This window comes from Chaetura pelagica, unplaced genomic scaffold, assembly GCF_000747805.2.
Source record: "Chaetura pelagica isolate M959 unplaced genomic scaffold, ChaPel_1.0 scaffold171, whole genome shotgun sequence".
NCBI classification, from domain to species: Eukaryota; Metazoa; Chordata; class Aves; order Apodiformes; family Apodidae; genus Chaetura; species Chaetura pelagica.
The window spans coordinates 1,316,437-1,333,106 of record NW_009952066.1 but is presented as its reverse complement, the minus strand read 5'-3'; the positions used below and the strand labels follow the sequence as shown (position 1 = coordinate 1,333,106).

The 16,670-nt window shown below is 46.1% G+C and overlaps 2 protein-coding genes across 2 annotated transcripts in view; one reads left to right on the top strand and one right to left on the bottom strand.

Annotated features, from left to right (window-relative positions):
- The first annotated feature begins 2,630 nt into the window (after positions 1 to 2,630).
- Positions 2,631 to 8,977, top strand: GZF1 (GDNF-inducible zinc finger protein 1). The gene is made up of 5 exons (XM_010004716.1): positions 2,631 to 3,993; positions 5,680 to 5,774; positions 6,720 to 6,887; positions 7,983 to 8,140; positions 8,621 to 8,977. The coding sequence occupies exons 1-5, from the start codon at positions 2,648 to 2,650 to the stop codon at positions 8,975 to 8,977; spliced, it is 2,124 nt and encodes a 707-aa protein (XP_010003018.1). The 5' UTR covers positions 2,631 to 2,647.
- NAPB (N-ethylmaleimide-sensitive factor attachment protein, beta) overlaps positions 4,004 to 16,670 on the bottom strand; it is a 23,220-nt gene continuing 10,553 nt past the window's right edge. The window contains exons 6-13 of the mRNA XM_010005037.1: positions 16,599 to 16,654; positions 16,102 to 16,186; positions 15,310 to 15,414; positions 14,977 to 15,045; positions 14,552 to 14,602; positions 13,590 to 14,032; positions 8,926 to 8,934; positions 4,004 to 4,014 (exon numbers count right to left, since the gene is read on the bottom strand). Of these exons, the coding sequence (XP_010003339.1) occupies positions 13,928 to 14,032; positions 14,552 to 14,602; positions 14,977 to 15,045; positions 15,310 to 15,414; positions 16,102 to 16,186; positions 16,599 to 16,654 (471 nt within the window). The 3' untranslated portion in view covers positions 4,004 to 4,014; positions 8,926 to 8,934; positions 13,590 to 13,927. The remainder of the gene's footprint in view (positions 4,015 to 8,925; positions 8,935 to 13,589; positions 14,033 to 14,551; positions 14,603 to 14,976; positions 15,046 to 15,309; positions 15,415 to 16,101; positions 16,187 to 16,598; positions 16,655 to 16,670) is intronic.

The following is a 16,670-nucleotide window of genomic DNA, read 5'->3' as shown; positions in this document are numbered from 1 at the left end:
GGGGCAGGGCAGCCGGCCCGAAGGGGCCTGCGGGGGGGGAGGGCAGCTGGCCCTGTCACTTGAGCTGCGGGGAACCAGTGTCCCGTCCTCCTTCCTTACAGGAATCTCCTGCTCCGGGGTCAGCACGCATCTGCTGGCTCCTCGTAGGGTGCTCTAGCCTGTCGGCTAAAACCGGGGATGGGTTGTTGCTGCCCTTTGCTTCGTGCCTTGAACCTCTGCCTCAGCCCTGCGGGCTCTGCCAGGTGTGGTGCCATCCCTGTAGCTTTGGTAGCTGGAGCAATCCTGAAGTGCAGCAGGTTGGTGCGTGTCTCTTTGTGGTCTGCGTGGAGTTACTGGTGCAGAAGAACAGACATCTTGTGGGTTCAGCCTGCTAAATCAAGCTGGCTCTTTGTGTCTCTTTTCAGCTGATTTTACTTTTGGAAGGGGCCACACGTTATGGTGTGTGATGGCTGGCTGACTGCATGCAGTGGTTGCTTTTGTTTGAGTCTTGGTTCCACAGGCTAGTCCTAGGGAGCAGGCTCGGTTTGCAGCTTCAGGCCTTGTCTGTTTTGAGATGAATCTGTCACACTTCTGGTGAAGATGATGTGCCAGCCCAGTGCTCAGTAATATACTTGCCACCAGGAATGGCAACAAAAATGCCTTCATGCTGCAACGTATCTCACTGTATGTGTTGAATCATTGCTTCTCTGAACAAATTCCAAACCAGCGGAAGGCGAGGGATGTGTTTTCACAGCAGCTTTCGATTCTGCAAACACTGCCATGGGAAGAACAGGAGGTTTCTGTTCTGCAGCCTTAAGAAAAAAAGGAATTGGCAGAGCTGGGCTGTTAGCACACGTGTCTGTGGTCAGGTCCTGAAACGAGCTGCTCCTTACGGGCTGGGTCAGCCCAGTGGAAAAATTTTGTGGTTGGAGTTTGTGTTTCCTGCTGGGGATCGCTGTGTTCTGCATGTGACCACAGCTCAAACAGAAAAAGAGATGGATGGTTGGGAAATAACCTGATAAGCAGTTAAAAAATAATTGTATCAAGAAGGAAGAGTTATATTTTTGCATCCCCCTCAAATACGTGGACTTGCCAGTGTGTCATAAAACCCGGAGGGAAAAAGTCACAGAGTGACTATGGAGGAAGTAAAGCAAAGTTTAAATGTCACCTTATATGCTTATTTATGAGAGTCAGCTTTTCAGTCAGGAGTCAAGTCGTGTTGTTCCTGTTCATAGAAAATTCCCATCAAAAGTACAGAGCAGCACTGGGGTTGGTGTGTAAAAGTGGACAGTGTTTTGAGGTGCTGCTGGAGCTCTGAGCTGCTGCCAATAAGCCTTTGTCCCCTCCTGGGTCTTTGGTTTAGGTGTAGCAAGCATAACTTGGTAACAATGTTTTTTGGGTATTTCTTAGAATAATATTAATAGAACTATTTAAATCTGAATAATGAAGGCTGAGCTGAAGATGCCAGGTTTAGGAAACAGGAAGGGTTTGATTCTGAGGATTATCTTCTTCTGTAGAAGCTAAGGTAGGAGTATGGGTGCCCGTAGTGTATTGTGTTACCTGTTCCCCCCACTTGCATGAAGTTGGGGAAACCTTTCTTCTCCCCTCAGGTCTCATTTGCCTTATTTGTGAACCCCTTAGGACAGAGGCTTCCTGAGGCTTTGTATCTGGTGTTGTATTGAGTCCACGAAGCATTAGTTTTATGTGGCTACCAATAATTTCCATGAATCCATGTATTTTGTAACACTTCTTTTTTACGTAGTTGTTAGGAACACAGTAAAATTTAATAGATTGCGGGGGGGGAGCTTGCTCAGTGTGTCTCCAAAGATCAGAGAAATAATGTTTGTTCTGGGATCAAACATCTTTTTAGAAGAAGACCTCAGTCCTTCAAGGGCTTTGGAGCAGCTTAAAACGTTGCTAGGACGTGTGACATCACCTACATGGTAGCAGAAATCGTGAAGCCTTTGTAGAGCCACAAATGGATGTACAAAACGTAGTCTGGAAGGCTGTTTTGAATTATTAATATTTAAAAAAAGAAAACACTTAGGAAGTTTTACTATTTCTTAGGTTTACAGCTTGAATATTATTATTCCTATGTCTCCTATGCTTTGGTTATTCAAGCATTTGCAATTTTATCCCGAGTCTTTTTTAAAAGTCTTATCTCAAAAGCCTGTTTAATGAAGAGTTTATATAGGATTGAAGTTAACTTTCACTTAATCTTAGCCTTCTCTTACTGCCTGATTAGGAGGGAAAGTAATTTCTTAATTCCACATGCCATAATGAGAACATTTATTTTGATCTGCCTCTGTTTGCTTTGTCCTTGTTACAGGTTCTCATGGTCTCTCGTGTTTCAGGCAAAATTACGGCTGAGATTTAAACTCCAATTAACTTCAGAGAAATCTTTCTGTGTGACTGGCAGCAAGTTTTTAGATCTGGCCGCTGAGGGTGGCACTTCTTGAAATCTGCACTTCTAGCCAGGCTTTTCACAATGCTCCTTTGAAAGTCTGGTCACTGAAGTTCAAGAACCTTAAGTGCTTAAATCTGAAGTGAAGCACTCTTGAAAGCCTGGACGTGGCTTTTGGCTGCTGAAATCTTTTGAGTTTTCTTAGCTTTTGTGCAAATAGCTAACATGCAGTATTGTTGACAGCTTCTTGCAGGGAGAAGAAAGATGGAAAGTAATGCAGTTCTACTGGAATCCAAGTCCTCTCCCATCAACCTGCTGAATGAAATGCATCAGCTGCGTCTCCTGGGCCACCTCTGCGACGTGACTGTCAGTGTGGAGTACCAAGGGGTCAGGGCAGAGTTTGCTGCTCATAAGGCTGTGTTGGCAGCAACAAGCAAGTTTTTCAAGGAGGTGTTCCTTAATGAGAAAGGCATGGATGGCCCAAGGACCAACGTGTTCCTGAACGAGGTCCAGGTTGCTGATTTCGCTTCGTTTCTTGAGTTTGTCTACACTGCTAAGGTAGAAGTGGAAGAGGACAGGGTGCAGCGTATGCTGGAAATAGCTGAAAAGCTGAAGTGCTTGGACCTTTCAGAAACCTGCTTCCAATTAAAGAAGCAGATGCTTGAATCGGTGCTGTTGGAGCTGCAAAACTTCTCGGAATCACAGAACTCCGAGGAAGAGGGCGCTGCCGAGCCAGGCATTTTGCTGGAATCCAAAGCAGCTGCTGCAGCAGAGGCTGACCAGGCAGGGTGTCCTCTGGATCTTCCCAGCTCCCCGGCAGGCAGGCCCAGCAACAGGGTGTCTCCTGAGATGCCAGCTGCCAAATCAAAAGAGAAAATGGACAAAAAGAAGGAAGTGCTGAAGCCTCCTTTTGCCAAAATCAGGCGGGCAAGTGGGAGACTGGCTGGGAGGAAAGTGTTTGTGGAAATCCCAAAGAAGAAATACACGAGGCGGCTGAGAGAGCAGCAGAAGAATGCAGAGGTCACTGCTGAAGACGACGCGTACCCTCAGGACCAGGATACATGTGATGTGGAGAGGGAAGAGGAGCAGGTGGAGAGCAACATCAAACCCGAAAGCGAGGAATGCGACAGCAACCTCGAATCAGAAGAAAGCCTGAAGAAATCCGAAGAGGATAAAAAGAAACGAGGCAGTAACTTCAAGTGCAGCACGTGCGAGAAGGAATTCCTGTACGAGAAGAGTTTCCTGAAGCATATCAAGCACAGCCACGGCATCGCAGCCGAGATCGTGTACCGGTGTGACACCTGCAGCCAGACCTTTGCCAACCGCTGCAACCTCAAAAGCCACCAGCGCCACGTCCACAGCAGCGAGCGCCACTTCCCTTGTGAGCTCTGCGGTAAGAAGTTCAAGAGGAAGAAGGACGTCAAGAGGCACATTCTCCAGGTTCATGAGGGTGGTGGGGAGCGTCATCAGTGCCAGCAGTGTGGAAAGGGGTTGAGCTCCAAAACTGCCTTGAGGCTCCATGAAAGGACGCATACAGGCGACAAGCCTTATGGGTGCACAGAGTGTGAGGCTAAATTTTCTCAGCCTTCTGCACTTAAAACACACATGAGGTATGAACAGACTTCACTGGCCTTGTTAGATTCTGGGGGGAGAAGCAGGATCCCCTGGAACATACCTTGAGCCTTCAAGTGAAGTGGGGATGTAAAACGTGGCTGACTGGAAATCCATATTTCCTTTTTTCATAGCTTCCCCCCCAACCCCTGCTTTTCAGGTTAAGGGAGTTGCTGTAATTTTTGTTAAACCAAAGCAATGGTGCAGGGGCTGAGGCCTTGCTGCTGCTGCTGAAGCACACACTTCACTTTTCCCCTGGGGGCAGACCTGTTAAGAGTCAGTGGGACATTTCACATGAAAAAAGCAATGCCTGAGCCAAATTATTTGTTGGATTAGGGCTATAATTATTTTGGCTAATTCAGTGCCTCCTTATAGCCAATAGAATGATGTTATGCAATAAGTCTGACAATATCCTTAAAAGGTTTGGCTGCCTGTTAAATTGAAGAACATGCAGGGCTGATTCAATCAGTTGTAGTGCAGTGAGACTCAGAGGTAGAGGTTCAGGGTCTAACCAGGAAGTAAGCATGAAGAGGCAGGTATAGGAGAGAGATCCCAATGTACTACTACTCAGCCCCAAAATGGGCTTGTCACTGTATTCCCAGGTGGCATTTTCTGCAAGGGGGTTCATGACCCACTGTGTTGTGTCACTGCCCTGAAGGAAGTCAGTGGGTTTACTCCCAGTGGTAGAAAGCAAACTTCTGGTAGTGCTGTTATGGGGTTATTGCTGATGCAGCTGTAGGGCATCTCTCTTTCATCATGAGTCCTTTCCTAACAACAAGTAACTGTTTTGTGCTGCTTAAACTACTATTTTTTTGGCACTTTGAAACTTTGGTGAAGTTTTCCCTCCCTGGTGTGACACCATGACTATTAATTAAGCTTGTTGAATGCTGGAAACTTAATGCTGTCCTCACTTGTGTATCATAATCTTCTGTGGTGAGAATTTCTCATCTTTTTGTATATATTTTTACAACTGTGTTCCTACTGTTGATGTAAATCACCTTGAGAACTGGCCTGTGTTTCTGCAGCACTATTCAAAACAGCACTGAAATGGGCACAGGCTCAAAATTTAAGCTAGAGAAAGCTGGGATACTGGTCTAGGCCACAACTCTGGAAGCTGGCCTTCCTGCACATGCAGCCCTCCCCAGGAGATCACACTGCGGGCTTGGGGTGACAGCAAGAAAAATTACTGTATAGAAGTGGCATCCTCTAATTCCATACCTTGGGTGCCACTTTGTTCCAGAGTAGCCTGTGAGTCCCTACTAAATGGCCCTGCCAGAGCAGCCTGCCAGGAAGCTCATCACTCTTGTTCTGTGTGGCATATTTAACTGGTAGTGTCAGCGATACAAAGATAAGCTTCACTTCAGATCCCAAGATAGTTATGTCTGTCTATCTGGATAAAAGCTTTTTAAACTTAATTTTTACCTTTAAAATTTTTATTTTACCTTAATTTTGATTTTACCTTAAAGAAGTGTCCAGATCTGGGCCTTGATCATGCAGCACTTGTGTGATCAAACAAAAAGCAGCACTACAGAAAGCACAGTGCAGAATTTGGCCCGGCTTGAAGGTGCTTTTAAAAGGCACTAACATCTCTTGTTGGTGTGCAGTCACTTTTGGAGAGTTGAGCAGCTTTTTCTGCAGAGGGAAGAGCTGTACCTCGGAGCATTAATGTTGCTTTCTTGTTTCAGAATCCATACTGGAGAAAAACCCTTTGTCTGTGATGAATGTGGTGCCAGGTTCACTCAGAATCACATGCTTATATATCACAAACGGTGTCACACAGGTAAGGCTTGGTTTTATAGAATCATAGAATATGCTGAGTTGGAAGGGATCCGTCAGGATCATCGAGTCCGAGTCCTGTCCCTGTGTATGGCACCCCAAGAGTCACACCATGTGCCTGAAAGCATCACCCAAACACTTCTTGAACTCAGGCAGGCTTGGTGCTCTGACCACTTCCCTGGGGAGCTTGTTCCAGTGCTCAACCACCCTCTGGGTGAAAAACCTTTTCCAGATATCTCACCTAAACCTCTCCTGATCCAGCTTCCTGTCTTTTCCCTGAGTCCTGTCATTGGTCACTGGAGTGAAGAGATCAGGACCTGCCCCATCTCTTCCCCTTGTGAGGAAGCCATAGACTGCAACATGCTGCGTGCAGGAGGAGGCCTGCTGGGAAGGCAGGAGATCTTATTTTCATTCTGAAAATTAGTTTTTTAAATAGGGTTGTTTTTATATGTGTAAAATAGGTAGACTGGGGAGAGAGTAAGAGTAAAAGGAGTTGATTAAAGAGAAAGGGAGTTCCCATCTGGTTGGGAACCCACATTTCAAGTGTGGACTGAGGCTGCTCTGGATAGTGCTCAGTATCCTAAGATCTGTTCTCAATAAAAAGTCTAGCTGAATTCTTTAGATAAAAATGTTTTCTCTGTAAGTCTGGAACAGTTAGTCTGAGCAATGTAAAATGGCTGTCATGGTTTATGCTGATCTGCAAAGAAGCCCTTTAAAAGGGACATATCCCTCTCCTGGGTATTCTTCATAGTATACGTTGATGTTTTGGAGTGCCCCTTGGTACCACCTGAGAGTTGTCTGTGGTACTTTTGTACCTCTTTAATTGCCCTGTCTTACGACCATCTGTGTTCTGCTGGTAACTCATAACTAAATGTGGGCGGCAGAAAACATTAAATTAGAATGAAATGTTCTGGGTTTTGTGTATGATGTTTAAATTCTGTTCCTGTAGGGGAAAGGCCTTTTATGTGTGAAACATGTGGGAAGAGCTTTGCCTCAAAGGAGTACTTGAAACACCATAACAGAATCCATACTGGATCCAAACCGTTCAAATGTGAGGTTTGCTTCAGGACGTTTGCCCAGCGGAACTCACTCTACCAGCACATAAAAGTTCACACAGGTAGGATGTGCTCCTTTGGTTTGGAACAAACCACCACAATTTAAAGACTCAAACTTCACAGTTGCATAATTCAGAGAAGGGATTTCTCAACTAGGATTTCCCAATATTTAATTCCTACCTTGCTTCTTGATTTAGTGCATTCTTTCATCCACCTCCCTTCTCCTTGTACTCCCTTTGCTTCTTTCAGAGTTACAACAACTCTCTGAAATATTTCCAAGAGCTCTACAGATATTAGTAATGCTGCTGGGATTATTAGTGACCACAGAACTGAGCAAAGTACTGCTCTGGTCCTGTTTGCATGCCCACCTTTCATGTTTGCATTCTCTCCTGCTTGGATTTTCTTTTCAGTATGTTTATTCCCGCCTGCTCCTCTGGGTTTTTGAGTAGAGAGTGGTGACCATAGGTACAATAACACTGACTTCCAAATGGTGCTGTCAGTGACACCTGGGCTTTGTGTCTGTGTGGGAAGAAGACAAGATAACAGTCACTTCCACTCTTTGCAACATCAGCTTTCCCTCCATTTTGTGTTCTTTTACCCTGGGAGCAGGGGACGTCACCATGGCAGTGCTGATGTTAATGTTTTTTTCCTGTTCTGGAGTGTCATCTCTTTTTCTATGACACCACTTGCATCTGTTAGGAAGTTTTTTTAATATCCCTTTTTCTACCCTAAACAAAAAACCCTGGTCCTTCCCAAGAAGCACTTCATACAGTGACTGAAGAGAAGAGAGTTTCTGGTGTGGTACCAGGTGACCTCTGGTTATGAGCAGCTCCAGTATTCATGCTTACAGAACGTACCTTGCAAACAGGAAAACTTGTATTCTGAGAGAGGCCTTCAGTTGCTAGAGGAATATACCTGTAAAAAATGGGGAGACATGAAGTGGTTGCACAGAATTATGCAGGCTCTGTAAGTATCTGTGAATATTGCACGCAAAAACTTCAAACGTGACAAAATTGACACAACTGTGAGAATTCTGGAAGCACCTTGGCTTCTTTCCTGAAGGTGCCTTTCCTGCCCTGTTGTTCCACGAAACACAGGGGTTCCTTCAGGCTCCCCAGTGGCAGGACCCCTGTGTTAAAGCTGCTCTCCACTTCCAGGGGAGCGTCCCTACTGCTGCGACCAGTGTGGGAAGCAGTTCACGCAGCTGAACGCGCTGCAGCGGCACCACCGCATCCACACGGGGGAGAAGCCCTTCATGTGCAACGCCTGTGGACGCACCTTCACTGACAAGTCCACCCTCCGCCGGCACACCTCGGTAGGAACCTCTCACTCTGCTGTCCCCCAGCCTTCCTCCCTGCCCACCTACTGTCAGCTTTGCCAGGCCTGGAGGGGACTTTCTGTCCAGTTTTTGCTGGGTTTCGCACATCATCCTTTCTCTAAGGGCGGCTTTGTAACACTCCATGTGGCTTTGTAACACTGAGCCTGCAGTGAAGCTGCTGTTAATCTGTTCTGGCATTGCCTGTGTAGGTCATGCCTGAGGACTGTTCATCACAGATTTGTTCTGTGACCTGGAGGCATGTGCCTTGCTTTCTGGGCCAGCCTCTGCTAGAGCAGTTAGATGCTTTATGAACACAGGAAGGGACACAGTGCCTGAGTGCATATTGACCTAGTTTTGTGGGACAAAGAGAGAAACTTTTCCTACCAACATCAGTTAGAAGCCAGGTCCTAGGTTTTGCCTCCTGGTCAGTCATGTGTGTTCAACCTGGTTTTTGGTTGGTGTTTGTTTTTTTTTCAGATACATGATAAAAACACCCCCTGGAAATCCTTCCTTGTCATTGTGGAAGGAGCATCTAAGAATGATGAAGGTCACAAAACGGAGCTTCCTGACGAAGAATACGATGTGTCACCTAAAATCCCAGAGAAGCTGCTGTCCTTTTCAGAGAACGGCCATTACCAGAGCCTGGGAGCCGTCCCCGGGAGCGTGACCGCGCTGCACGACACAAGCTCCGCTGCCGGCACAGACTGTAAGTCTGACGGGACTCCAGGCCCCCAGGAAGCCCTGATGGCCACCACGCTTAGTGAGCTGACAGTGCTGCAGACACAGACAGACTCTCTTCAGCCACAGCTCCACACTCTGGTGAATATGGAATAATGTGGGATTTAGAAACCCCGTTGAAGCCGCGCCCTTTGTATAGTCCTTTGACTTTGCCAGTGACCTCCTGAGGGAACTAGGGGAAGCTGTTGTAACAGAGAAGCAGGGCTAGATGTGAAAGACATGCACTGGATTTCTACAATATCCTCCAAAACTCTATTACCCACCTCCAACGTGTACAGCTCCATCTCCACAGGTAGGGCAGAGTAACAGCACACAGGGGAGGTGGCAGAGGAGGCAGAAGTCCCAGGAAGCTGACAAGTACAAGGGTGTTCATTCTAGCAGGTCTGAAGTGAAAGCAAGTCCCTACATCCCAATGGGTTGTACAGAAGGTGGGAGTTTGATTTCCGGTTGATTCAATGAGACACGTACAATCAGGAGAAATGTTGTGTTCCTCGGCCTTGTAGCTTTAGTGAAATTAATTGTGTTTTCCTTAGCTGGAGTTCATCTATAAAATCAGTTTTACTAAATTGCTTTTCAGGAAGCATTGGGGTAGCTCTGCTTTTGCCAAAGATCCAAGCAGGGACCCAGCTCACTCCTTGGGAATGTGGGTGGGAGCAAGCTTCGGCAAGACCTGGAGTTTTGTCCCTGGAGTTTTGATTCTGTAGTTGTAGAATGGGCAAATGGGAGCCCAGGACTGTCTCACTTACACTTTTCCATTTCTGTGGAACCAGGTACAGATGACACTTGGATTCAGATAGTGGGAGGTGTCTCTACCTGTTCAGAGGGGTTGGATCTAGATGATCAATACGGTCCCTTCCAACCCAAGCCGTTCTGTGGTTCTGTGATTCTAGCTGCTCCAGATTACATAACTGAGTGATAGAGAGACCACATCATCTCCTGTACAAATGTCTATGAAAAGTAGTACTTGAGCTGTAACAGCTGGTGGACAGAGACAGCTTATTGGCTTTTTCCTGTTAGCTTGGGCCTTTTCTGCTGGTTCTGGTAGCTCAGTGATGCTCATTTCTCCACCATAACTGGCTCTGAACTGCAGATCTACTTTTTACTCCAGTGGGAAGTTAATTACTGTTTTGCTGTTGAGTTGTTAACAGCTAATTCCACCAGCACTGGAGTCTCCAGAGGTAAATTCAGTTACAAACAAGAGGCAGGCAGGGTATGTATGACTAATTGACATAAAAAGATGCAAATAAGTGATAAAAGTAGTGGACTGTGAAGGGATTTAGGTGGTTATGTCCTGGATTGTGAATCCTTTGTGTAGAAGGCTGTGCTGGCAGCTGAGTGGCAGCTTTAGGCTGGTGTCTCTGTGACTGTTCCCACTGAGCTGGGGTTTATTCATCACATCAGCCATGAATAAACTTAAAGTTCAAAGGTTTCTCCACATTAGCATCTGCTGCTACATTTCAGCAGTCACCCTGGCAATGTGCCTTTTTTTGGTGTGTTTTAAAGAGGGAAATGTGACAAAGTGAGCAAAGGGGTGAAGGGTCCCAAGTATTTCTCTCAGCCCACGCTCCAAACCTGCCACTTCACACTGCCTGCTCCAGCACCCACAGGGTTTGGATCCCAGCCCCACCAGTCACCCAGAGAATCACATTCCCATTTGGGCATTTCTTACCAGGAAAGGTCTTTCTTGAATGTCTCCTCCTCTTCCCCAGGGAGTACATCCCTTGTTCTCCCCAGGCACAGCCAGTAGCTGGGAAGGCTGTTGCACAGGGAAACCTGAGTGTGTCTCTGTCCAGGGTCAGCATTTTCTGGATTTCCTTTGCTAGCACAGAGGCTGAGCTCAAAGGAGAAAGTTACAGAGGTTTTCCTCACTGGAGGACTTTGGGAGGATTTGAGGTATTTTCCTGGTGCAAGAAAGGAGCCTTTGAAATATTTGGCACTGACAAAAGACATATCTAACTGGGATGACTCTTGTTCCTGGGAGCAGCTGGGAATCAGCAGCAAGTCGCTGGGATAGTTAATGCTTCAAACTCAGGACCAGGTTCCCAGTGGCACCCTGTAAGAAGCTGGAGCTTTTATAATTACTTTTCCTGTTTTGCTTTTCTGTTTTGCTGTATTTTACTATGAATGCAGTATCCCCACAGAAACTTTCTCAGCTGAAGCTGCAATAAAAGGTTTCTGACAGCTTGCACTAGGGTAAAGGTAAGCACAATCATGTCTTGTCAGGGCCTGTTCTAAGACTTGGGGGTTGGCAAAGCAATAAAGATCTCCACGTTCTGGCACAGAGCTATTTTTGAACCTTAAGGGAATGCCTGACATCTTACCATGGAATCAAGAACTTAATCTATAGAAAGGGAATTTTTTTTAAAGAGAACATTTCCAAGAGGTTATATTTGAAATATTTATTCAAGTGCACTGTTCTGTCAAAGCTCAGTATTCCCCATGACCACTGTAAAGAGTTTGTAGATATATTTAAACTCTTCAGCATTAGTACCCATAGCCAGGGAAGCTTTTCTACTCTGCCAATAGAAGTGAGTTATTCATTATGAACTGTTCTTATTAAAACACTGAAATCTAAAGACTGACCCTTCTAGTGACTTTATGATCTGATGTTTCTATACACCTGACATAATTCAGACCCTTGGCAGGGCTGAAGCTGTGCCTTAACAGCTCACTGTTCACACCCCACAGATTTCCATTAGGCTCCAACTTCAGCCTTTTGCATTTCCCAGGAAAGAACATTTATCACTACTTACATTTATGATTTTTCACTTTATTCATGTACAGATTCACACAAAACATTATATTCTTGCTAAGGCCATTTCATTAATAAGTTTTCAGAGTACAGAGTTGTGTACCGGGGGGAATACAGCAGAGTGGCAGATTGTCATTTTAAAACTGTCACAATTTACCACTGACACACTGGAGGACATGCTGCAGCCTACTTCTACAGAACTAATGTGTATTTTAATGGTATTACTCCAGAGCACAGTTACAGACCACACAACCCCATGGGTACGGTCTTCTGGTCCACCAGCTCCGTACGCAGCTCATCACAGCTGTGTGTAACACTGACACCTGGAAAAGTTAACAAAAAAAAAGAAAGCAAAAAACGCTTGCATGGGTTCTGCTGACACTGGGAAAGGAAACCTTGCAGCCTGAGCTTCCCTTCACTTGGAGGTGCTGGGTACAAGGGAAGGCAAAAGCTGTTAATACTCTGGGGCTTTTCTTGCTACGGAAATGGGTCAATTGAACAGAACAGTTCCACCCCTGTCTGTTTACCACAGGCAAGTTCAGCAGTTCCAGCTTTGGGCCCTTGTGTCCAAGATAAGAGCAAATCTGCAGTTAAGCCAGCTTCAGCAAGAAGACCATGCTACCTGGTGGCACAAGGACGCAAAGGACAGGAACCATCTGTCCATGTTTATGGGACAGGCAGAGGTGACACATGGTGGCCTAAGTTAAAGCAATGGTTTTGTTGTGGATGGAGGCTGATGGGAGCAGCAGCAGCCTTAAAAACTCATCTGAGGAGTGAGGGAGCTGAAGGTGCTTGGAAGCAGGAGCATTGACCAGGCATTTTCCATGCACTCTGTGCCAGTTCTGCACAGCCCACAGGTCTTTCTAGCATGTTAAGATGCACAAAACAGTCTACAGAAAATGTGACCTGTGACATCAGTCAAGAAAACAAAAAAATAATAATAATTTGGCATGTACAAGGAGCAGTTTTTGGTTTTCTTTTTAAGCCAGTGGTAGAGATAAAGTACTAAACCCCTCAGACTAATAAGCCAAACCAACTTCAGCTCAAATATCTAGATTAGAAACAAACTGAAGAAACTGCCTGCCAGAACACAAGCAAAGACAATCACTTCAGCAAGAAAAACAAGAGGTGAAGCCCACCTGGGACAGCAGTGCCTACCAGGGGCTACTCCAGTATCCCTGCTCAGGCCATGAAAGAGGGCCCATGTTGGCAGTTGCACCAAATAAAGCAATCAATTAATAACTTTCATTATTTACATGTCAGCAGCACAGCTGAAAATCACGTCATTGCAGAGGAATAGTGAGTGACAACCCCCCCTGACAAATTGCACAGGCTCCCAAGTCCTCCTTAATACATACTCCTAAAATAATGGGTAGCTTAATCATCCCCAGGGAAACAAAGCACTGAACAAGCAGCCTGGGGCACAGACGTTTTGAAACACGTTGCTAAAATTACCGCAGGAATTTTTAAACGTGTCTACACCTTTTCAGAGCAAACTGGGAGTCATCTGTCACCCAGACAACTCAAACAAGGTTTCTGCCTGAGATGAAGTTCTCAGTCAACACCTTCATACAAGGGGGCACCACGCAGGACCCTGCACTAACAGACGGCAGCGGGAGGTCGTGTAAATGAAAAGTTAGAAAAATAGCTCCAAGAAAATAGAGAATAACCTTACATTTTTATAATCTTTGTATCTGAAATACAAACCACACCGTCAACCAGGGCTACCTGTGGTGGCTGACACCAGTCTCAGCCACCCTGTCCCGAGGTGCTCAGCAGGAGGTCATTCTGGGTGCACCAGATGCACACACACCTGCACGCTGCATAGAAGTGTCACAAAGCCTTCCCCTAGCACCGTTAAAACCAATAATTTTTTTAAAAAAACAACAAAGTCTATCGAGAAACAGAAACGGTAACAAAACAGCAAATGGTCAGAAGCAACTGTTTGTACCAGACTGTTTCCATGCTGGAATCAATGGTGCCGAGCCTTAAAACAGGAGAGCAGGAAAGAAAAGTAGCTGCACGTGCAGACATTGGGCTCCCAGCTACCAAAACCAAGAAGGGATTTCTGCTGCTTTCACCTCGGAAAGACCTGCCAGTGCCACCCAGAGCATCACATCCCATCTACCCATGTTGTCACAACAAAGAGCAGGAATACTAAAGAAACACACAATTTGTCAGGTTTGTAAGCAACAAAATAAAGCTAGATATTGCATCACGTATCCCATAGTGGTCCTTGGCGGTAACACACGAACAGATGACTGAGGCTGCATGCCACAAACACCACGCACAATTCACTTCAGGTCCCCGTCCCCTTCTCCCTGGATCGACTTCTTGATGCGAAGCAACATGGTCGTGAGCCACTGATCCAACCGCGATATCGAATCGAATTCTTTAACCTGTTAGAAAAACGAACGAATGAAAAAGGTTTCAATTAAGAATCACAGTCAGGAAGCAAATGAGACCACTGCAATAGCTGCATTCTGCAGTGCTTGAAGTCTGGTCTCCTAAAATGTCTCTTTGCAGAGAACAAAAATAAAAGGAGGGATCTATCAATCCAAAAAAACACAGCACTTTGAGCCACTGTCAAACACCCAAAGGAGCTGGAGCAAAACCAGGCAGGATCTTTAATTAACTCACAATGATAAACTCATAATTTTAAAAGTATTCATTCTGGCACTTGCTGGAGCAGGGGCTGGAAGCACTTATGCCAACACCCAGCTCTCCCACAGGCTGTTTTGGGGCAGGGGGTTAAGTGGGGAAGTGCTGGGTGTTTTGCCCCACTGGACTCAGTGGCTGCACTGAGAGCTCAGGCATCCAGTGACCCCACGTTTATCAGTATGCACACCCCAAAAAAAGAGAAAAAAGGAACAACCCACCACCAACCAGTGTGTCTCAGTGAATTTGTGACTACTCACTGCCTCAGTGTACGCCTCGCTGTTCTGCTCCTCATGAGCTTCCAGCAGTTTCTAGGAAAACACAGTTAAAGAATACTCTGTTACTGTGTGTTCTGTAGGGCCAGTGCCAGGCATCTCGTCCCCAGGAGAGGGGACCTCAGCACCCACACATGGGGCACCCACATTTCCAACAACAGCACCTCGGCAGCCTACTCAAACCACCTGCCATGGACAGAACAACAGTTTTTTGATTGCTTTTGTTTTGTTGAGTTAGCTAGAATAATCATCCTTCTACTGGAGCCAGAGCCACGAGTCTGGTGTAAAATCACTGCAAAGCAAGTCTGATGTCCTCTAAAACGTTCCAACAAATGACCAAACCTCTGGCAAGGTGGCAAAGCACAAGGTGAAGGGCACTGTGCTACAATTTTAATACTGGTGTTACTCACTTTCAATAGCTTGCACTCCCGTGAGTCTGTGAACGCTGGGAACATTTCTTCATATTTCTCAAGGGCAAGCTGAAAGACAGAAGACAACCCTTACACTTGTTTCACCCAAAACCACTTGTTTTTTATTTCGGTTTTCACCTTCCATTCTTAAAAATCACACCGAGAGCCTGTGGAAGTATTTGCAGAAAATTCAGTTCCACGCTACAGCACTCCAAGCTCCGCTCCATGCAACAGCCAGGAAAACCCCTGTGCACACAAGGAGGTGCCTCAGCCAGCAAAGGTTGGTCCAAAGGGAGGCAGAAAGTTTGGGATAAGAGCCCTGAGCCTACTGACCTTTGCGTTTAGCTCATCCACGATGAAGTGGCACAGAGCCGCTTTGAAGAAATACTCTTTAGCACTGTATTTGAGCAAAGGATTATCCATCGTGTTCGTTCCGACCTAGGCACGAGAGCGGGGCAAGAAAACCATGTCATCAGGAACTGGATTAAAAACAGGACAGTTGATTAAAACCACCCACAGCACCCACACAGCCGCCTGTGAATAAAGACTGTGGAAAAAATGTCTCTACAAAAAGCTGTTGGGAAGGCAGGCAGATTTTTAACTAATCCCAAGGGAAGTCAGAGACTCTCAGGCCCACACAGCCCAATCTCTCAGGGAGCTCCTCGTACCTCACTGATAGCTTGGCATCTGGTTGATGGAGAAGGAGGGGAAGAAGTCACCTTGGTGGAAACCTGCTTCAGTATGAACACTCCAGAAGCACAAATGCAGCACTGTGAGTGTTCCCAGGGAAATACCTGGCACCACACCACAGCAATCAAGTTTACAAATCTGGGGGAAAATTTGCTGCCAAAGGTATTTGTAAACACAATCAAAAGTGCAATTATAGATTTCCCTCCCTCAGCCTTTCTCTAGAAACAGAAGAATTCAGGGACAAAAGTGCCTTTGGTAAGTTAAACCAACTCTTAAAAGCAAAGGAGCAAACCATGCCTTTTAAAGGCACTGTCAGCCCCAGAACAAGCAGGACTGGGAGCTTCTAGGCCACAACAATTTTGCAAGACTGACATGCTAACCCACTTTGCATTGTATAACAATGTTTGTGCCGTCAGCTGCAGCACACACCCTCACCTGCTCATAGATTTCTATTGCCTTCTGGTACTGCTCCAGCTGCGCAGCGTAGGCAGCCACCTTCAGCAGACACTTGTTGGCTGAGCTACAACCAATTAGAGAGTTAGAGTCAGTCATTGTGTCCTGGAGCAAAACAAATCCACCTCTGGCACCTCCAAGTACTACACGTACCACTTAGCGTACATAAAAGCAGGACCCAAAAACTGCAAATTAAGGGAATTTTCTTTTTATTAGCCAAGGTTAGTACAGACAGAAAGACACAGAGAACTTCAGCTCAGCACAGAGCTTGTGTTTGTGTTTAATTATTCTGTGCTTTCTCTGCCCCCAAAACAGGCACCCCAAACCAGACACCCTGGGGTCAGGAGGAGAACATCAAACAGAAATCTAAGCAGGGCCTGGGCATCCCACCCAAGGACCTTTTAGGAGGGGCCACATGCAGGTGTCCAGGCCACCCAGGACAACCCCCCTGCTGCAACTCTGCCACAAAGCCCACTTGCCTGTTGGACTCCTCTCCTTTGTAATAGTCAGCAGCCTGCTCATAGTGTGCAATCGCCTGGGGACAGAAAGAG

Coding starts and splice junctions, on each gene's coding strand:
- GZF1 (XM_010004716.1), top strand. CDS start 2,648: ATGGAAAGTAATGCAGTTCTACTGGAATCCAAGTCCTCTCCCATCAAC. Junction 3,994..5,679: donor GCACTTAAAACACACATGAG/GTATGAACAGAC, acceptor TTCTTGTTTCAG/AATCCATACTGGAGAAAAAC. Junction 8,141..8,620: donor CCCTCCGCCGGCACACCTCG/GTAGGAACCTCT, acceptor TTTTTTTTTCAG/ATACATGATAAAAACACCCC.